General features: G+C 39.6%; 1 protein-coding gene across 4 annotated transcripts in view; it reads right to left on the bottom strand.

Moving 5' to 3' along the window:
* Positions 1–19,636, bottom strand: part of NFIB (nuclear factor I B) — a 133,113-nt gene extending 113,477 nt beyond the window's left edge. Inside the window, exons 1-2 of one of the 4 annotated variants that reach the window (XM_053465942.1) lie at positions 19,107–19,636; positions 1,916–2,447 (exon numbers count right to left, since the gene is read on the bottom strand). In XM_053465942.1, coding sequence (XP_053321917.1) covers positions 1,916–2,447; positions 19,107–19,124 — 550 coding nt within the window. In that variant the 5' untranslated portion in view covers positions 19,125–19,636. Of the gene's footprint in view, positions 1–1,915; positions 2,448–9,485; positions 10,036–19,106 lie in introns of those variants that run through there. The other 3 variants (XM_053465943.1, XM_053465944.1, XM_053465941.1) reach the window with 3 other exon arrangements.
* Between the last annotated feature and the right edge of the window lie 3,914 nt (positions 19,637–23,550).

Here is a 23,550-nt window from a genome sequence, read left to right as displayed (position 1 = left end):
AACAATAATACTAGTGATAGGAGTTGTAGTCCTTTCATAGCATGGATTTGTGTCCACTCCTAGTCTAGACTGCACCTTTTTTTTTTAGGAAAGTAGAATTTCTGAATGCATTCTTTTAAGATATCATATTTACCCATTGTTCCAGAGATCTAAAGAGCCGCTAGGGTCATAGAACGCAAGCATATTCATTCTACGCCGCGACAACGTTAAATCGAAACTTTCCAAACAAAGTCGTCTGGCTCTTTCCATACCCTTGTATATAATATGTGAAATTATATATATATATATATATATATATATATATATTCATACACATTTGATTTTCAAACTGTCTTGCAGGCAACGGGTTAAAACTGGTTTGTGAACCGCCTAGGTTATTTCAGGTTCTTTGACATCACCATTTTGTGCTCCTATTACAAGAAACAAAACCTAAGCGCCAGGACTTCGCCTTCAGAAAGTTTACCCTGTACTGCCATAATTATTCAGCAGAATCGGAATGGCACAATTCAGTGGAAATGCAATCCACGTCAATGTTCAAGGAGTTGTCATAAATCATTTAGTACCAGTCTATGTAGGCGAAACACTATTACAAAATTCCCAAACACATTATCACAGCACTGCTCTTAACTACCTGTCTAGGTGTGAATCGCTTGCTGCTGTAGGTTAGAGGTTTTTTTTTTTTAGGGTTCTACATTCCAAGGACCTGGAATTTTATCAATATCTCACAATACAATAACAATTTCCTGCGGTGCAAAAAAAAGCCACCGCCGAGAAGAGACAATGGGACAATGACGCAAAGAAACTGAACATTAACAGCCAATTATGTCCTCTTTTCGTGGAAGGAGTTGGAGGTAGAGCTATAAATGGACTTGTTCCCATTTACTATTCATGTTTTCGCTTTTCCTCCGGCTGATGAAATCTGTAACCGAGTGCACTTCATAAATGTCAACAAAATGAACATGATACCCGGTAGCATTCCTGTCTCATTATTAACAAACCCAGAGACCTGATTTCATTCATACGCACAGCGAACGTAACCACATAAAAAAAGAAAAACATGCTTTACTAAAGACAGAAATAAGCATGTTATACGTTAAAGAGAATTTCTTTCATTGAGAGAATGTCATCTGTCTTTGTGCGTTAATTTGATTGTAACTTTATGAAGTCGCTATCATCAAACGGTTCTGGTGTAGGATAAAGAAAGCAGCCTCTCTAGCTGGATTGGAGCTCTCCAGTTTATCGCCCCTTTGTGTATCTCATTTTAAAGGTTCAATAAGAAAACATTACATGTCGTAATTGAGAGTTCATTTTCTCAATGAACGGCGAATAAAAAAGTATAACAAAATGTTTATAGAAGAACCCTAAAAATCTAATCAGCAAGCGTTAAAGAGTATGTGTAAGGACATTTATAATACATGACCCTACTTGAATATGTGACAAGTTTGCAGTTTAACTCATTCACTAATGGAAACGGCTGTGTACAGAATGAAATGGAAAGTGATCTTTCCTGAATGTATGTTTACTGTTAGAGAACATAAATAGATCTGATCTGTGACAAAAAGGGTATACATTGACCCATACACAGAATTGGACCAGGATATGAAACAATAATTGAGTGACATTGTCTAAGGTTTGGGGTACGTATGATGAACAGGCTATTCAGAGGGGTACTATATGTACTGTCCTCCTAACTTAGCACGATACATGCCATTTATTTATCTATTCATTAATATATAAATACATATGTTGTTTAAGAAAGCTGTGTTATTCCAGCGGTGTGAAAAATCAAGTCATAAACTATATATATATTTCTATATCTTATTTCTATATCTTATTTGAAAGTACAGAATAATGTGTATGGTTCCTGGATATTTGCACATAACCTAGATTTCAGTATGGGACACTTAGACCTTACCTTGGTCCTGTACGTAGTACGCCAAGAATAAATCAAGTTCCTTGACTGATACGGTTATATGATGTGGCTGGACGCAAAGTGCTGGGTTGGTGCAGTGTGGCGATTTGACGAGCCGTTCCCCGTCTGTACTTTCCAGGGGAATGCCTTTGAAGAGGATGACCATGACTAGATCCAGACGCCAGACCTTGTCGGCCTGCCGCAGGCAGTCAATCCTCCTGATTTTGCCCTTCTGGTCGGGGTTGGACAGCACACAGCAAGGGTGCTTCTTCCCCGTCACAGTGAGCACAAAATCCTCCCGGTACTCCTGGCGGATATCTTTGCGTAGCTTGGCCAGGAGCCTGGACGCCCATTTCTGTTTGATTTCTGGCTTCTCGCTTAAAAGCTCATCCTTGACTGCCCTCTCCTCATCCTTGGACATCCGCTTCTCGTGTTTTTTGAAGTATTTGCGCTTACGAGCTTGCAGGTTGAACCAAGTGTAGGCAATTGCACGGACATGTGGAAGAAGTGCCTCGATGAATGGATGGAACTCATCCTGAGGAAAGAGGGGAGAAACACAGATTAAACATTGCATACAATAATGGTTCTCGCCAATATATTCCACCAACGTTGCGCCTAACACGAGAATGAAAATGAGCCCAAATACAAAACAAGTAATTGTACACACTAATGTGATCAAATTGTATTGGTTTCAAATGATACAGCGCCGACAATGTTTATGCTATATGTTGTGTGTAGAAACAGTTTTTATTGTATGCATGAGTATATATATATGTATATATATATACACATGCACAGATGCTATTGGAAAATATATTTAGCATCTGCAATGAGAACAGAAAGTCTTCCTCTAAAATGAATATATGAAAGCTTTTACTTGGTATGCCAATACAAATGCCATGCAGGACGAATGCATTTCAAAGCAGCGCGCAGCAATACATTCAATCTATAATGTCTCCATTCTAGCCTGATCATTGTGATGACACCGAGCAGTACCATTTTTGGATGTCACTGGCCCTTTTTTTTTTCTTCTATCGAGAATGCTACACAGTTAAAAAAAAAAAGAGACAGAGAGAGAGAGGGAGAGAGTGAAAGGAAACCCAAGCGGAGAGATGTTGAGTATTCAGCTGTGGGCGCCACGGATTATTTCTCTTCTTGGTGGCACGGGGGGAAAAAAACCGCAGCTACAAGCTGAGTGCAGTACCACTCTATTCCCGCTTTCAGAGCATGCTCTTAGCAAGAAGCTGCTGCTGCTAGACAGAGCATGCGCCAATAAATTCTGACCATTATCTTATCAGGGTGACCTGTATTCCAGCGCTGGGACCAGACCGTTCCAGTGGCATAGCTGGAGAAATGGGTGCAAGCGAGGCTTCTCTGATCTAACCAAGAACACATGTATGTAACTTCTTAAACACAGGATCATAAGAATTAGCGTCCTTCATTGACTCTAGCTACAGTCCCATGACAAGCCGCTAGATGTTTACCACAAGTACAGTTACTTAGATGGAATCGTAGATTTCTGAGGAGGACCTACAAAGGCAATGAAGGTATAGAAGCCCCAAATATGACCGTAAACAATGGGGATCTCTGTTACAAGGAGTACCCAGACTAATTGGTAAGATAATATCACCCCTCTCCCTCCTAAGGGACAGAATTATAGTGACGGGCTCCACTGAAACACCAGCACTTCTAGCGAGCAGGGAATACAATTACTAATATCATTTGATTTGGAAGTGGAACACAGTGCTTTCCATTATAAACACTGTAACAACCGAAAAAGGTGAGAGTCAGCGGTGAAGGGGGTGTTGGGGGAAGTCTCCAATTATACATGCTTTTGGGACACGTCTATGGCATTAGAACTCATCACTTCTTCAGTGTCCCCATTTCATGTGCAGTGCTTGATAAGTTTTATTAGGCCTGCACAGAAAACCTGTTATGTGTAATTGAAGGTTTTATGGGGTTCTTACGTTGATTTAATGTGCACAGGCATGGAAAAGAAAATATCTACAAGACCATGATTGTGGATCATGTTAACCTTTTCAAGGGTGAAGAACCCTTCCAAAGTGCTACGTCTGGGCCTTGTCTAGTTTTTTGGAGTTGGTGCTTGCAGAAGGAGATGCAGTTATTTAAAACGGCCCCCCCGGTACACACACTTTCTACACCACAACTGTATTGTGTTCGCCATTGGATTTGTGTCCCCCTTCCTTCCTTAAAGAATATCAAAAAACAGTGCCTGGGCATACAGCTGGCATGCGTGGCAACCCTACATGCTGGGACATTATCTCTGCACCACTGGTCAAATAAGATTTTGGGCAGAGCACACATGATCCCGGGTGATCATGTTGCCGCTGTAGCAGTCAAGAAAAGTCTCTTCCATGTTCCGGTGCATCTTGTGGGAAAAGTGGGAGTCATATCACCCTACCACACTGCATTTAGCATTTTATGCCATGTTTAATTATACTTTGTATTCAGAAGAAGATATACAACGAAGATCTAGATGGCAGAAGAATTGCCCTACTAAAGTACTATTTACATATTAAAAAAAAACTGCTGAATACAATCCAATAATGCCATATGCCAAAGCACCAATAAAACTAATTCACAAATAATAGTGATAATAATAATGGTTTGCAATTCTTATGTCTCCCCTGGTGATGTTTTTCTTTATGATTATATATTTTTTTTCATTATTTCAAAATAATTTAAATTAATTTTAAAAAAATTCTGAAAAATCAGTATTCCATAAATGGATATCGATTTAATTATTTACAAGTCCCCACACATATCACATAACTTTAGGAATGCACATGCAATGCAAACTTTTTTTTTCTAGTTTTTTCTCATTAAAAAACTTTTGAATTTGGTTATGCGATAATATCAGTAGCGGCAGCCTCTTTCTACATCATACTTTAATTCTGGAAAGCTGAACCAATACATTTTAGCCTGGGTTTTAAACTGCATGCTGCACATATAATCTGTAGCTCTGAACAGATTTATAGCCGACGACGGACAAGTGCTGCGATTGTTCCTTTTATCTTCCAAAGGATAAGCCATAATTAAATGCATGCAGTTTCCACACATCGCTGCGGTAAGCAATGTGAATAAACCTGGAAACGTATTGCTGAGCGATTTCTCACTATATAGAAACGAAACTAGAATGTAAACATTTTTAACATTTTTTTTTTTTTTAAACAATCTTAAAGTGAAGAATATTCTTCAGCCCGAGACACTGGGAAAGTCGAGTAGTTCAAACAGTTTACAGGTGGGATCTCTGTAACTCCGTTACTGTATTTTATTCCATACCAGACCGTGCAAGGAGTTAAACCACAATCTGTTCTTTGTGTGGGAAGGCAGCAGTTTTCAGAACAACCCCAGTCCATGATAAGACTAACCCTATCTCGTATAGGGCAAATCTGCATCCAGTCCCTTAACTCAAATACTTGCACATGGAGTACAATGGAAAACAGATTAGTACCGGTATAAGATATAAGAACACAGATTCACATTGTTTAAATACACCTATGTTTTAAAGGGCAGTTAACAAATTGTTTTACTAAAAAAAAAAATCCTATTTTTGATAATATGATTTTGGTTCCAAAAAAAAAATTATATAAATAGGATCCGACTTATGGGAACAATTACAATGTAGCTACCTATTGGTATTAGAACGTATTTACAGATAACTCCATGGGCAAATTAGGTGACATTTTAAAAGATTCGGGAAACTCTTACGTTTCACAAATATTAATGAAAGGCTCGATTAGATTATGCACACATGGAAAAAAAAAACTACTGAAAAAAAGGAAATTTCTTCTGTTCCAAAAAAAATTGAGAAAACAAATTACAGGTGACGATTACGCAAAAAGTCTTTGGCTTAAAGTGTATTAATTAAGTGTATTTGTTATGTATTTAAGAAACGGTGTGGGTTTTTTTTAATAATATGCATGCTTTGGTGCGAGTATAAAGTAAAGGCCTGCAATGTTTTACCTGTAACTGCACTTATGCACCTTTACTGTGAGGGGAAAATATGAATACATGTTAGCAGCTACTTTAATTATATATATATATATATATATATTTATATATATACACACACACACAAATATATATATATATATATATATATATATATATATATAGTGTTAGGGTACTTTAAAGCACTGCATAAAGTCATTTTTCTACTTTTCGCTAAAATCACTACACTGTTCATCATTAGAAGAGTCTTTCCGCATCTGGATCCCTTTCAAATTTAAACAGTGCCTGCCAAAAAAAAATGAGCCTCATTAAAGTTATCTTAAAATGGAAAACTGAAATCAAACTTTATACATCCTCTTGCAAAATGTGCAAAAAAAAAGTGCATGGGTGTGATTCTTATTCCTAAATTACCTCAGCAACAGTAGAGATATTTCATTTCTGGCGGGAAAACCACGAAAATGTATTGTAAGCGTTGTTGGCAGTTAACTTTTTAAAAACATATATTAAAAAAAATAAATATTTATATACAGGCAAACTCCTGCTGCTTGAAAAAACTAATATTCATCATTTTAAAAATTTTGCATTTAGATTTGATTTTTTTATGACATTCATTTGGCGTAATACTCAACATTGACGCGGCCGTGCAAGAATTATTATTATATAAGTGTTTATAACGCCTATCATAAGCCTTTTAATCTTGGTGTATTTTAGAATTGTGTATTCAATTTTAAAGAAACCAAAACAGTAAATATGTGTATTAATAACAATGAATGTATACTAGTCATTTGTCGCCAACATATAAAACTAAAGGAAACATATGATAACGGGGAAAAGAATCTTTATTGCATTCCTTAAGTAATAAAATATATTTTTTTTGTAGGCTAAAAAAATCTTTTCAAAAAGCCTGTCATTTTTCATAAAGTGATGTGTTGATGTCCAAATACGCCTTTTCACGGCATCTAAACAATTAGAGCGACCTGCTTCAAAATGGCTGAGCTGTTTATAGTTTCAGAGTGCCACATAAACACTTCTAGACCAGGTTAGCTGTCACAAAGCCCATATCCTGTACTGCTGGCCATATCTGTACAGCGCTGCGGAATATGTGTGCGCTATATAAATCAATCAATAATACTAATACTAAAACCACACACACTAATGACACGAGGTCTATATTCAAAGCATTTCGTAGTGTCTGGAGGCTGATAAACACCATTGTATTGTGTCCTTAAAGGAATTACGTACAATTAATTAAAATATATCAGTATATATATATATACATACACACACAAACTTAACTACTAGATTATATATAAGCACGTTTAGCAACATAATAATGTTTACATTTAGATAATTTCAATGTGTACTTGAATATGATATATCTATATATATATATATATATATATATACATAGAGGCTGAAAGCAGACTCAAACCCATTTTAAGTAAAATCATTTAACTTGTTTTTACATATAAACTATGGGTACATGTTTAATGTATTTATTTAAATTTATTCTATAGATATACTTGTTTTTTTCCCCTAAAAAAAAAAGAATACTGCGTACATTTAGTCAAATTTCTAATTTACGGGGGGGGGGACATGACATCATATGCAGGTTAAAATGCTTTAAAGAATACTCTGTCACTAAAGTCACTCTGGTTAAAAGGCATCGAAGTTGCTCAAACTCACATGCCAAACAAAATAGAAACAGTAAAAAAAAGTGTCAGCCAAAAAAAACTACAGGACTGCATCCAATCACAGAATAAGTCTTATCATTGTTTTCATCTTCATTCACAATTTTGGGAATGCCTTGGTGTTTTTTGTTGTTTTTTTTTTGTTTGTTTTTGTTTTTTCAAGCGCAATGTTTCCTAATTGTAAAAAAATATTTTAAATGTTAATTATTTGCACATTTTTGCAACTGGTCCAACTCCTACCAATATTACAAATGAGTGAAAATGAATATTTCCTGCAGTTTAGGTATTTTGCCCAATGTCAAAAGCTACCCCTGGCTTGTCCCAAAAATCTCCCCTTCCTGAACACGATGTGCCTTTTGTCAGACTTATTCTTTCTTAAACTGGTGATAATGGTACTTAGATCCCCTGCAGGTACCATGAAGAAAAAAAAAAGACATCTATTAGGTTAACTCTTTAATCTACAAAAAAAAATAAGAGCCACGATAAGCTCATATGAATACGTAGCTTTACTAAAAATATCAAAATATCCAAAATTATTACAAAAAAATTTGTTATATTATAAATGTCTTCAAAAATTGCATAGCTATTGTCCTAAATGTGAATTAAACGATTACAAAATTACTTAGAGGGCATTTAAAAAATAACCAACAAAGTAATAGTATTACATGACTGTATGGGAACATTATACTATATACATCGTACTAAATAAAATATTTTCAAATGTCGGAAAATAATAAGGAACGAGCAATCATTTTTTAAAGATTCCCAGGGATGCAAAAATTAAAAGGATCTGTTAGCCAATTCCAGAAAAGAAAGAATCTGCGGCGTACCCAAATTTTTATAGATCCGAATTATTGTTGGGAAATTTGCTTGATGGTCTCATTCTATTTTTTTTTTTAAATAGATGTATATATATATATATATATATATATATATATATATAATCTCTTGCCGGTATTAAAACAAAATTAGAGTTAATGATTATTTATTTTCTAGAACTTTAAATTTGTGCTTTTCGTATTTACCTACACCGCATGCTATTCGTTCTAGATACATTGGCACCATACGTTATAGGTTATGAAGAATACATTGAGGCAACTGGGGCGAAACTTACTATTCTAGCAATCAGTTGGATATTCTGTTATTCAAGTATTCTTCCAAATATTTTTTACAAAATTAAAAAAATATGTTTAACAAATAAATCTTTGTAAACACCAAGGCTAATAACCCCCAAATCATAAATTTATTTTTTTATGTACAGATATATATATATATATATATATATATATATATATATATATATATAAGAGACAGCAATTTTCGGTATCAGGCATTGTGTAGATGTTACCCCATGGAACAGGCCGAGAAGTACCGACAAAGGCAAAGTGCCCCTGCTTTCTGTCCCCATCAGCCGCACTTTCCTCCCAGGGCACCCCGGTAGAAGGCACGGGCGGCACGGGGCATCCGCCGCGGCTGGCACTAGGCATTCCAGTGGCCGATATAGGGTGCCCTTCCCGGGAGGGAAGGAGGGGTATAGAGCCCGAGTGGTCGGGACCCGGCTGGCGCACGGATCGCCTGGCACATTAGGCTGCCTGCTGGCACATGGCGCTGCCCGGGCTCCGGATGGTTAAAGGGAAGCGATCGCTCTGCAGCGCTTCCAATAAAGCGAAAGTAAAGTTCGCTGCGTTCCCGGAGCCTGGCATGGCCAATCCGCACCTGCACGCTCGGTGCCCGGGCCACCTCAAAGCACTCCATCCGCGGGGACAGCTCCCTATGCGCGGCCAGGGCACCCCGCTAGCGGGAAAGTTGTCTGGGGGCTCCCACCTGCTCCACGGGGCACTCCGATCACAGGGGCGGGCAGCACCCGGCAGCACCCACCCTAGGCACCCCATCCAGCCCCCCAATACCTGAGTCAGGCAGATAGGAGAATACATCATGGCTTGGCTCGCACGGGTCCCTAGTACAGCATCCACGGGGCGAGCTTTCACCTATTCATGGTACTGGGTCACTGGAGGCTGAAGGCTGGCTCCCGGACTGTCCTCCGCTGGCATGCCGTGCCCGGTACTACGATCCCCCAATAAGCATGTCCCGGCCACACTAAGCGCTCTCCTCTGTCTGTGTCTCTCAAACTTGCACCGGTTACACCCTCTGCACCGCTTCGCCTTTCCAAATCAGACTTAAGGATTTTTTTATTATTATTATTATTTAATTACACAATCATCAAGGAGACACACTCCTCCCCCTGGTGCCGTGTGTGTGCTTCTCTCCTATATGTACCTCCGCCCCCTTCACATCGCACACAACTCGCAGGGTACCGGCTCCCAGCCGGGGGAGGAGGGGTTAATTCATGTGCGGGGAGGAAGGCTGCCGGGCTCCTCTTTCTCTCCCTTACCGGGATCGTCCTACCCTATAGCGCATGGCACCTATAGCACCGATCAGTACCGGCATGCTACCCCGTACCGGCATGCAGCCCCACGGACCCCCACAGCAAGAGAGCCACATCAGCAGCCCCGTCCATCCCCTCACTCATATACCGGGGGACATATACCAGTAGTGCATTGTCACTATACACCCCTGTGCATCCTATCCTATAGCTACCTGCGCTCCAGGGTTCCATTGGAAGCCCAGTCATTAACTTTCACTGTGTGCTGACCAAAGGGTTAAAGTATACAGTACATATGCAATCCATAGGGGTTATTATTATTATCTTTTATTTATATAGCGCCAACAATTTCCACCACGCTTCTTACAGTCCATACATTCAAAGGGTCCGACAAAACTAGGGCTGACAGACTGAGCCAGGCCGGTAGGATGTGTGCCATGGCTAACGTGACCCACGTTGTTGAGGTATAAAGGGGGGGGCAACCAAAGAAGTTATTGCCGGGGTATACAATGACATTGTTCCACTATAACAACCGGAGCTCTTGAAGTGGCCGGGGAGAGCCCGGCTTTTTATACCGCCTGCGCCTCACCTCTCCTTTTCCCGCCCCTTGCCCTCCCTCTCTGCGGTTATCTGGGGTGAGGGGAGCCGGGTGCGGCTGCAGCCGACTCACTTAACTCTTTACGTCACTGGCAGAAATGAAATTCAAAGAAATTACGTTAACGTGGCTGCCGACCACTAAGCCTATAGACTACTAAAAAGGGGGTACGTTTTAGTCCGTACCCCCCAACTATCCTCTCACCAATTACTATAACAAGCAGGAAAGCTTTATTATTAAAAATGCTGTAAGGGCATCGGCCCAGGAGAACAAGTTTCTCTCCAAAGTCGTCAAGGGGGGTGCAGGTGCTGAAGCGGTTAATGGCTGCAGTAAGTGGCCAGGGGCTCATAATGATTTGGGAGTCTGGAAGCAGCTACTCCCCCCCATCCACTCTCCCTTACACTTAAGGGCTGACAGGGGAGCAGTATAACATTCATGTCAAGTCACACTCATTTGGAACAAGTCCCACTCATTAGAGAAGTGCATCGGTGCCCTCTTGGCGTTGCAAATAGGTTGTATATAAGGGAGATGTTATGCTTTGGTTCGCACCGGGCAAATCGCGTGTTTCGCCGGCTACCGATTTAGGACAGACGGGGTATCGACAATAGGAATCACCACAGGAGCTGAGGCTTCCTAGAGACTAACCTGAGATGTTTCCACACAGCTTTTCTGAGGTGTTATCAAAAATAAGAATGAAATTCGTAAAAAGAGCAGCAAAGGGAGACAGTTTCCAAATGGAAAGAAGGTCACGGATGCATCACTGATCTGTGTTCATCACAAGCTTCACTACGTACCACGAGTACCCCACTAACTTCCAATATGTAGCCCATTTCCCAGAGCAAAAGCCGGGACGTCAAACTGCTAAGTGTGGAATAATTCCTTTGGTTTAGTACCACACGTTCCCATTATTCTGGTTTCCTCTGCCAAACGGCAAAACCACAAATCACTGCTTCCCCTCCAAGCAACCACGCTAGGTGAAGGGCTTAAATGACAACCCGTTACTAGATCTTAATAGATTAGAACTATTCATCACTATCCCTCTAATCACATTATCTTTCATTCTAACACCCTCTTGCTAAATGGGACCACAAAAACCTTTAACTCCACTTTTGGTCAGTGGTGGCTCTCGGTGGTAACATTGTGTTGCTCTTCTGCGTTCTTTTTAATGATATTTTTGTAGGGAGGGTGAATAACTATCTCTTAAGCTGTGGGATTCCCATCTGTGATGGTATAACGAGTGATGTATAACTTTATACTGCATCCTTGGCTCTTGGTGAACCAGGAATAGAGGCTGATTGGATCTCCAAGCTCCTTTGGACAGGTCTTCATTTTGTCTGTAAAGTCCTGCCAAGTACTGTGCCATAGTTATGCTGTAAACATATAAGAGCCAACAAAAGAGGAATGCTAGTTAGGGAAATGAAAGCAGTATGCAACGAAAATTCAATTCACACAAGAGCATTCCAGCTGGTGTGAACTGAACAGGGACCGTGGAGTGACGGCCAAAAAAGCGAAATATAAATAAAGAGGAGAGCGTGTGTTTAGGGCCACTGCCTATTTGTGGTTTTGCTGCCTTGTCTGGTGTACAGAAACGCTCTACTTCAGTCAAGTGTGTGTGTGCGGAGTACGTGTGGCAGAATACGGAAGGAATTCAAATCAGGTATTCTGAGTTTAGCCTGCACACTTTGGAGAAGGTAAGTCATCTCAAGCCAACCATGAAATGGTCACTTTTAACCTCTGTGCTGTCCTCATTAGCGAAGCGCTCAGACTCAGCCCAGTGGATTAAGTGGAGTGGGGTGGGACTGGGAACAAAATCAAGCAGTTGCTGTAATTCTCCTGTGCCTTCCAAGCACGGTTTATATAGGGACAAGGCTAGAGGCGGCCGGGACTCTTTCAAATCCCACTATTAACTCTTTCAGCAGTGCCTCTCTAAACCCCATCCAGAAAAGGCAGCTTGTGGCCTTTGTTACAGTAAGAGTTCCAGCTACAATACTGTTTCTAATTTTAGGCTTAAAAAAAAAAAAAATCTTATTAACATTTTTCATTCCAGAACGGTCTGAATACCGTATCACCCTAAAGTGACCTTTCCTCTAAAGAGCAGTGTATGAACATTTACAGCTATCAAATTTTAGGGCATACATGTTAATGTAGTCATTTTTTGCTTATTTTCTTTGTACACAAAATTAGCAACTGATAACGAACCAATGGAATACCGTATTTTTTCAGCAAACAGGCTTCTATTAACAACTATTCACAAAAAAAACTGTATGTTTTAATCTATACTTTTCTGGATTTTCTGTCGTACACTAGAACAGGCTGGGACTTTTAACTCTTTGTACATTTTTATCCCAATTTGTACCTCAGCAGTTTCTCCGAGGCCTCTAGTAAAACAGAAAAAAAGAGAGGTTCTAATGTATGACATCATACATTTAATGGGGTCCCCGATACTTCTCAGCCTAAGTCTGCACACATCTGGCTGTACAAAGCAAATAATAATTGTGTGTCCATTTCGAAGAACAAACAAAATACAAAAAAATATTTATATTTTTTTTTTTTTGCATAAGAAAAACTAATTTATTTTGCTCTCTGGTTCCTGGACAGTTAACAGAATCCACAGCAGAGCTCTAGAAAAAAAAAAATAAAGGCGGCTAAGCATTTAGTGACTGGGCCCAAACACGGCTCTCATATCTGAGATGGGGGAAGGGAGGGGAAAAGTACAGTTCACGTCCAAGAGAGAAACTCTGACTTTGGAGGTAGGACTTGTCTCTCTGCCAAAAATACAAAAAAAAAAAAACAGAGCAAGAAAGAAAGGAAGAAAGAGAGGGAGAATTACAGGGAGGGGGAGTAGTACAGTCTCAGTGTAGCCACAGACTTTTATTATTTTTTGTCAGCTTGGCTTTATTCTCCATTGATATTACATTTCATCACACACACACATTTCTTAACTGTTAGCTGCCACAGCAAAGCCTGATCGCCTTCTATTCAATATGCAAAAACAGACATTTACACACCATAAATCAGTACGACGGAGCTTGACACTACTTTGTGTTAGGCGGAAGATGAACAATGGTATATATATATATATATATATAATTATATACGTATATAACGGTAACAGGAAGTCAGTGATTATGCATATATTACATAATAAGAACAACTTTGAGTGGGTGTTTATTGTATAGACAAACTAAATAGCATTAGACTTTCCAGTACTATAGCTGCTTATTTCAAATAATGAATGACACCATCCATATCAGGCATGTGTTTGTACATGATGCCAATATCCCAAACTGTCTGCGTAGGGTATACGTGGCAATAGTGGTTACATAAACAGAGCTATTTCTTGAGCAAAAGTGGCTAAAGTTGGGCAATCAGCGGGAACATGCCACCGGTTGCCATAGTGACTGCACTACGTTTACAGCTCTGGTTAATGAAGGGCTTAAACCTCTTATCCCAACACAGTTAAAAGGTAGGCCGAGGGTCTAGCTTCCTTACAGACAATGTAACGCAAAATGTGCTTGACTTACTTTGTGCTTCTGCTTACAAATCAAGCCATTCGCTCTTTCCAGAAACAAAAAAATCCATATAAAAGCGTCTCCTGTTTTGTTACGCAGGCTCTCTTCTGGCACACGACGGGTTAATTTAAAATCCCCTCTACAAAGGGCAAAGCCTGCACCGCATTGATCTGATGCAAATAACCCCCTAAACAAGATAATATTGTGCACGCTGTATAAAAATCGTATTTTAAAAAAAATACAGGCAAGGGGGTACCTTTTAACAGGTGTCTGCCTGTATATTTAGACCCGGCATTCTAAAATACATTTCTATTTTCATATTATGTAAATCCAATCATGGAATTCAAGTATCCAAGCGACACCATCTCATGAGGTGGGCCAAATGGGAAAGGACAAAGAAAGTGATCATCTACATCACGCCAATGTTTTATTTTGTCTTAGCAAACAATAACTAGTGTTACATTTTCGTGAGCCACGAAGAAATTCTCATGTAGCGCCCACTGCGAAATTCTAGGCCCCAGCTCCTGAGATGGGTGCAAATAATAAATGCAAAATGTCACATTATTATTAATATTCTCAACCTGCTCTGTCATCGTGATAAGTGACAAAAAACACAATTTATCCTTTTTTTTTTTATCAATATCCAGTTTTCTCTGGATCTAGCATTTGCAATCCTGTGGCTTTAAAAGGGTTAACTACCTTCTTTTTTTTTCAGAAACCCGTAAAAGAAGCCACTTTTTTTTTTTTTCGCTATTAGCGTGGATTAGAGAGCACCACACACAAGTACTTGGCAAATATGATTATTTGGAGTCATGGTTTTTATAAGGAAGGGGGAGTTTTGGAGGTGAGAAGGTTTTTGGGGTTGGAAGGCAGTTAAAGCAACAAGAACTATAATGTTCAGATATTCATAGGGGAACTGGTACAACAGTCCTCATTTAACCCACAGTATTGCTACCTACATAGTAACCGGTGATTTTTATTTTATTTTTTTTTTCATTGAAATTACATTTTATTTCGAAATGAGCTCATATCCGGGCTCTCACCTGGACTCTCTTGGCTAGGTAGAAAGAGTTTTACTTTTCCCTGGACGCTGAAAATCACGCCGCTAATAATGTTACTGTCATTACTATGCACTCTGCCTGTGTTATAAATTTCCTGCCCATTTAGAAATCCGAAGCTCTGTACATTCCCTTAGGCTGAGCCTGCCCCACAGATGAATGGGGTAATTGACTGAACCGGGGAATAAGTGGGAGGATTTTTGAAACCACAAGATATTCTCAACAAGCATTCTGCGCTGGAATACAAACCATACTCATTTTTAACCTTGTCCTCAATGTTGATGCCTCTAATCTATAAAAAGAGGCTTCATTTATATTGGGCTGGAATCCTGGAATGCAATTTTTTTTTATTTTTTTTCTTCAAGAACATCTGCTTTCAAATTCTAGTTCTTTTTCGATTGGAAATAAGTTAGTCTGTGTTTTTTTTATTTTGTATTTTTAACTGCAGCTCGGGCAAAACAAAAGCGAAAAATAAAAATGTTCTGCTAATTTGTAACATGGATTTTGTGGCTTCGCGTTAACCCCTCGTAATCCTGGGACTGATCCAGAATGACGCTCGAAAGCATAATTTGAAAAAGAAAAAGCATTTGCAAGGAAACTGAAAAAAAATAAATAAATTGGGTATTGCAGTCAACTCTGGATACCATAGCACTGAAAATGCATGCCGTGCATTTCACGCTAGATGGTGCGGTCACAAGGCCCAATCAGTTCCCTTTATCTGCTACCATATTTTCTTACCTAAATTTGGGATCATCCAGAATATTGGGGGGGCTGTCTAATGAACTGGTGGCCCGCATCGCTAGCCAAACTTTTATGTAATGTTGTTCTTTGTTAAAGAGCGAAACCTTAGCATGCTCATAAACATCTGTAGATCATAGGACTGCAGCAAGAGACTATAAAGGCACTGTAATGAAATAATATACAATGCCTTGCGTTAAGTTCAAGAAGCCCAATTATTGCTTTGTAATGGTAAATATGCTCATTTATCCACGAAACTGCCCAATACGTGATTTTTCTCTATTTATTTCATAAGATGCATCTAACTGATATCATATGCGATATTGCCTCCGGCTCATTCTTTCCAGACATTCTGCTAAGAAAGTAACAGTCTCTGTATTTCTATCGCCATGAAGTAGCATTATATTTTACCCCAAAGCTTAGTATTTAAAGTAATTAATCACTAGGAAATCACTATTAAATTTGATTGACTGTGGGCCGATTGCCTGAAATGTACATTTTCGGTAACAATTGAATTGCTTGGGGAGACAGCAGTGCTCTGGAACGCTGAAAAATACAGCCTGCTCTTATCCACAAGTAAAACAGCCTGTCCTGGGTGTGTATCCTCGTTTTTTTTTAACGTGCACTAATAAAAAGTTAAGGGAATGGAGCTTTTTTATTTCATTTTATTTTTTTATATTTTTTTTTTTGCAATCCGGTGCAAGCTGGAGCTATTAATCATATCATTTTATTTATTTTGGTTCATTATTTTTTTTAAGCCTGATTTAATCTACTGAGGAAAAAATGAAAAGGAAATATTTGAAATGTACATTCCGTAACCCCTGCTGCTGTCCTCCAGTCCTTGCTAAAAAGAGCCGGACAAGGCAGATCACTTCAAAGAAAAGTTAGACTTAATCTTGTGTGTTTTGGCGCCTTTTCCCTGCCAGCTACTGTACTTTAAAAAAAAAAAAATATGGAGATCTTGTCTGTCCTGTCTCAAGTTCAATGGCAGCCCCCCTCTCGGCGGTAGGAGAGGGAAGGGGGGGGTGGAGAGCAGAGGGGCATGTTCAGTGCACTAATAATAATTCAAATCACGCCACCTCAGCTCCTTGTGTCAAAGTAAAGAATTGACATTCCTCCCGTCCAACCTGAGAGCTGCAGGCAACTCACGAACACGCACACAGCCACGCTTACTTTTCTTCTACTTGGGTGTTTCTTTTAAATAAACTCTGCAAAAGCCGTGCATGCATACGCACACAAGGGTATCTCTACTTACTTATAGTTTCACTCTCCCCTATTGTAACAGCGCTACGGAATCTGCTGGCGCTTTATAGATACATTTAGTGCAGTATTTACATTGAAGCCATATGAAAGGTATGCGATCATTTTAATATATCTCAAGCATGCACATTGCGGCATTCATACGCTTTTTATTATGAACAGTAGAAACGAATGCTGGGTGCGCACAACATACTGGTATATCACAAGGCTGGCAAACTGGAATGCAAAGCGATTAGGGTTCTGCGGCAGGTCTATAATATAAACTCAATGCAATATCCGGTGCAACCAAAATGTATAGTATGACTGGAAACACGCTGCATTAAAATACATATTTGCCCCCGCACACCCATAGTTGTTGCATAGTAAGCATACAGTATAGTTGCTTCACTACATAACTATATACATAAGGACGTCTACACATGTGTACCTGCATCGCCCAAAGCATGTAAAACAGGGTATAGTGAACTATATAAAGGAATGCGGTTAAACATCACCGCACAGGGCTTGGTAGTGGTTACATAGATCAAACTAGCCCATACATTGAAATCTGAGGTGTCAAGAGTAAAATGTGCTGTTACCTACCAGGGTGGATACTGCTGGCTATAAGGTTAAGCAGGCAGACTCAAAATATTGGCAGGCCAGGGGGGTACTTATAGGAGGCACATGTGGATTACATGAAAAAGTGTGGTAAGCAGTGCATGCGCTATGATTTATTATGACACATGGGAACTGCAGGTTGGGAAATGGTTACAAAGGCCATTCACATGCCCATGGGCTTGGAAACAGGAAACATCGGACATAAGTAAAAGCATCTAGAAACACAGAGGGGAGTCTCATCAAAAACCCTGCTGCGTGATACGCGCAAGTCTTCGGGCTAAAATATGCTTTCTAAGCAACCGGACAGTTTGTGCAATTCATTCTAAATTGCTTGCAATTTCAACAGTCTTTAAAGGCGTAAAGCTAGACGGGCTTGATCTTACAATGAATAAACTCCACTGTCACTGCTAGTACTTGTGGAGGTATTGCCTACAGATAGATGAGCCACACCTTACCCAGCTCTGTAAGGGAACTCCATACATTGCATGCAGTGACATCTGGCAGGTCTAAACACACACTAGGGGTTAAACGAGGATATAGGTTCAACAGCCATGCGCTAGTGAAAATAAAACCCTTATACAAGAAGCCAGGGGAGGGAAAAAACACACCCCAAAGTTCATTATGTTACATATCACAAGAAAAGCATACAACACACAATAAGGATTCTACCCAGGGAATAATAAACCCTATCAGCTGCAACTCCAGAAGCAAAGTCTTCTACACATCCAAAATAATAAAGTTTAAGAAAAGACTATATATATATATATATATATATATATATATATATATATTCAAAAGCACTTGTAAAGGTTATGCCTGCAGCATTCAGATTTTAGGTGCCAGAAGTAAAAAAAAAAAAAAAGAAGGAAGGGTAGAAAGTTTCTGCAGAAGTGCCAAGTTCAGCCGTCTTGGAGGCAAGCTCCATCCACTGATTGCTGGCAGAGAAGTGTGACCCACATCCAGATGCTGCCAAAAAAGCAAAAGACAAACAACCGGCACTTCTAGCTCATCCCACAACAAGGCATGTCACTGAAACATTCAGGAAGAGTGCTTAATTCACAAGACTCCAAGACAACCTCCAAACTGTCCCAAAACCCAAAGCAAGCGGCATCAGGACCTTCTCCAAAATGCCAGTGGAAATGGATCTTCAAGAAGAACCTGATGACCTCCCAACCAGGTCCACCACACCTGATCTGGGGCTGAAAGCTTCACGGTCCTAGCTTATTCTTGTTCTTCTAAACCTAGCCAGATACCTTCACACACACACACACCCACCACAAAGCCCAAAATATGCAACTTATAGATATATCCTTGGAGGGGGGACACATAGACCATTAAAACGAGACAAATCAGAAATGCACGTGTAGAATGTTAAAGGCACATACCATTGCACTGTATTGCATTAAATTAATGGGGATCCTGTAATCTGTACCCAGCACTGGCACGATGGCTTCACATTGCTTAGGTGAGACTTTGTGAGTTTGTTTTTCTGGCAGAGGGGCAGATTTGTTTAATCTGATTTCCAGAAGGGGCTATAAAGTCTTATGGGGGGGGTTGATTTGTTTGCTGATATAAGTACATGTAATGTAGGCAGCAGAGCCGGAAGAGGATCTATGTTGGCAGAGGGCAGGGTGGTGAAGTCAAAGTGCAGGCAGTAAAAGCCCTCTGTGTCTGTGCCTGGCTTTACTCCTGGAGGGTGGCTGTGCTGGGCTGACTTGAACGCGGTCCAGGAGAGGCTGATCCCGTTTTTTTGGAGCTGGGCTGGTCTCAGTGCAGTTGGCAGGGCTTTTTTCCTCTCTCTCCCCAGTGTGTCTCCCTGGCCCCCCTGTCAGTCTGGCTCTACTCTGCACATCAGGCAGCTCATACCAGAACCGGCTCTGCACTTGGACGACTTCCACTGCTCGCTGATTGGACGGGAAGGCGGCGGCTCCCTGTTCACCCTTCCCACCTTCCCTCCTCCTCCCTCCCTCTCTCCCTCCCCGACCGCCCCCCCCCTTCCCGGCTCCAGCTGTCACAGCCCTCCCACCTTCTCCCGCTAGCGCTCCCCTCCAGCCTTCCCTCTCCGAACTTCCCCTTCTGCGAATGCTGCATTCCTGCTCTCGCTCTGCAACCATTGCCATAACCGCTCGTGTAATTAATGTGACCCTCTCCCTCTCTTTCTGCTCTTCCATTTCCTCGCCGTTCGTCATCTTTTTTTCTTTTTTTTCCATTTCTTCTTTCTTGTTTCTTTCTTTCTTTCCTTCTTTCATTCTTCCTATCCCTTTCACTTTTTCATTCTTTCTCTTTTCCCATGTCTCCTTTTCTCTCTTTATTTATCTCCTCTCTTCTCTCTCTCTCTCTCGTTCTTTGTTTCTCTGTCTTTCTCTTGAGCTCTTATCTTTTTTTCCCATTCTCTTTTTCTCTCTAGTTATCTCATTCCCTTTTCTTTTCATCTCTTCTCTCCATTTCTTTACATATCTCTATCTCTTCCTTTCTCTCGTTCTTTATTGTCCCTCCACATTTCAGTTCTATGTTCTCCAGTTTCCCATTTTCCTCTCACTTTCTCGTTTTCTTATTTTCTTTAGCTATCTTTCTCTTTTTCCCTTTCTTTCCTTCCACCCACTCTGCATTCTGTCTTTTCAGTTCAATCACCCCCCCCATGCAGTTATGGCAGTAGAACAATGTCCACCCCAGTATTGTGTAGGTTTCCATGTGCACATTACATCACACATGTGGTGCTTCATTCCCTGAAGGCACCCATTTATTAAATGGATAATTACTGTGAATCTATGGATCATATGACAGATCACTCCCTCCCCATGCAGCTAAACAAATATGTTATCATCAATGTCTCCTCCATTCTGCTGTTGAATGCATCTTCCATCCCTGCAACATAATATCAAATTGCCCCAACTAAACTTTCCCCTCCACTGTGCCCCCCTGTCCCCTCCTCATGGCTGACCGTGGGAAGCTTAGCTCTTGGCTTCCTCCTGGTGGCTGTGAGGGATAGACTGGGGGAGAGAGGTTTTACTGGGGACATAGTGATAGTGTCAAGGAGTCTGCCCGGGGGGAGCTGTTCTCCATATTTATGAGCAGACAGCCAATGGAGGAGACTATAAGTGTGTAGCAAGAAGTCTAGACTACTGAGAGACCCAGACAGGTCAGACAAGACCCTGAAATCAGCACATGATGCCAACTAAATCAATCTTTTTTGTGTGTTTCAGAATGTGTCTGGCCAGGCTCTGCAGTTCTGTATGTGGAGCACAGGGTGGGAAGGAACCTACCCTGACAGCTCTAGATAAAAAGGCCAAAGATCTGGAATAGTGGTGGTGGAGGGGGGGGGGGGTATGTCACTTTCACAGTGCTTTACAATTCGAAGTATTAACAGTCAGAACATTATTTCACACCATTTAGATTTTAAGGTCCTTTCTTCCTTTCAGATAAGAAAATGAGGCTTAATGGGTGAAAGACTTACTATTCAGATATATTCAAGATCAATACGAACGTCTTTACATTAATGGCAATGGCACATCATTCTAGATTAGAATTCTTTGCTGTAAGTGATCACGCGGAGATAGATCATTGCTGAGTCAGTGATGGCCAGAGCAGCAAAATTCTTTAAAAAAGATAATTAAAAAACTTATTTCGTTTGACGTATTATGTACGGTCTACATTATATCTGTCCAATGATTAATAGACGCTTGTAGAGCTTTTCGTGGTTTTCTCATAATTTATGCTCTAGGTGTTAGAGAGAATAGAGCTTTAACACACAAAAAAAGGTCCAAATGCATCAAACAAAATAACGCAAACTATAATGTATGGATTTACATTATATTTATTTAGAGAGCGCCAGTCGATTCGGTAGCATGTATTTTAGGTATCAATAGTATTTAACTTGACCTTTATTAATATAATTTAATGCGTATAATTTTTATGAATATAGAAAGTATAGACTCTACCTACACATATATTTAATTGTATATAATTACCATCTATTATTGCTGGTTATGTGGTTACAATATGTACTCAAATAATGAATATTTTTTTTTTTTCTTATTAACGGCAACATTTTGGCAACATACCATTATGTATCAACTTGTGCTAATGTTATTATCAGTTTTTTAATGTTACTGTTAATTTTGACTCTACCCCAACTGTAATAAAGTGAACATACATATAGGCACAGAAGGAGAAGGGGGGAATAGCTCTTGTGATCTCACGGTCTATTCATTTGTATACAATGTAATATTTATTTGCAATTCTTCACAATCACTTGTTTTTACAATGGACTTCTAGAAGGACGTTGAATATGATTGTCATAAACTACGGGGAAATGGTCATTCTTTGAAAAATAGACTGTTGGAGCTCTCCAAAAACCCGTAAGAACCGACCCTTTCTGTCCACATCTACTGCTGCCTGGCATATTCCAAATCCTGATACAAAAGCCCCCATTATGTCTAAGAATTATTGTGATTACTTTTGTGGAAGTCAGCTGGATCCTGTGGAACTCAAATGTAGCATTTCAGGAATGGCCATGTACTTAAAGTTTAATTTCCTGTATATTGAAGCAGCTATTCAAGGCGGCACATGTAATAATACACAAAAATACAATGTTCCTTTTTTAGGATGATTTTCAATGTTTTATCATAACTACTGTGTTTATTTATTTATTGGTGGAAAAAAAAAGGAAGGGTAGCGTGAATAACATAACATTTCCTTATACTGACTATAACACATTTAAGGTGTAACCATGTAAGCATTTCCAATTAATATGAATCAGCATTTAACCCTTAGTTAGTTAAGCTAGCTGGTTTAAGCAAAATTGTGCACTACTTCACACAATCTAATTGTACAAATGCAAAAACATTAAAGTCAGTAACAAATAAATGACACTCTTATAGCACATGACCGCACGTGCTTACCCGATGGCCATTCTGGCTCGGGAGAAAATAGGCACCCAAAGCAAAGTAGAAAAAAATCGAAATAGAAAAATAGTAATTAAAAAAAAAAAAAAAAAAAAAAAAGGTTCCCAATATCACCTACACTTACCACGACAAGTAAAATCCCATATGTAATATGGCCTATAGGCAGTGACAACAGAAGAAAAATACAATTAACCCATTCAGCTTCCTTTTATTTTAATAGTTTAGAATATTTGTATGAACCCTCCAAGCTTCCCTCCACTGGAAGTCTATTCCATGTATCACAGACGCTTAAACTTCCTCAAGACCTGGAGAGTTTTTTAGCACCGTGTAAAAAAAAGTATAAGCGACATCTACTCTTAGGCAACGCATGACATCATTTTAATTACGGTAATAGGATACATCGCATCTATTTATAGCATTTGTGGCTATGTTATACAATGATTTAACACTGTTCACAGAAAAAAAAGTTCAAGTTTATGAGTTATGACAGACATAACCTATGTGTAATATGTGGTTGTCAGTGACATTGCTTAACGAAAAATTAGCTATGCGTTCATAAAATTTGGTTTAGTAACACGGTTGACTCACAAAGACGACAGCCTAAGTACATTTAAATTTAAATGACTGCCGTTCAACACCACTTTTCACAATATATTGTATTTATCTTAATTAAGTGTTAATTATACAGGTTGTTGAGTCTAGTCGATTCTTGTTTAAAGTCTGACTTGTAATTGTTATGTAAATGAACACTTAGTAATACTATGTCACCCAAGCCCATATCTGTACATGTAAAAAATGAAAAAAGATTTCTTCCCACATAATTAATAGGGCTCTATACCGAGCTACACAGAGCCACTGATATGCGAGTATTCATTAACACTGTTTTCCATTGTTGTGAATTGTAAGAAAGCCATTAATTGTGTTT

This window comes from Spea bombifrons, chromosome 1, assembly GCF_027358695.1.
Source record: "Spea bombifrons isolate aSpeBom1 chromosome 1, aSpeBom1.2.pri, whole genome shotgun sequence".
Lineage (NCBI taxonomy): Eukaryota > Metazoa > Chordata > Amphibia > Anura > Pelobatidae > Spea > Spea bombifrons.
The sequence above is the reverse complement of the archived record's forward strand: the minus strand, read 5'-3'. Positions and strand labels throughout refer to the sequence as shown.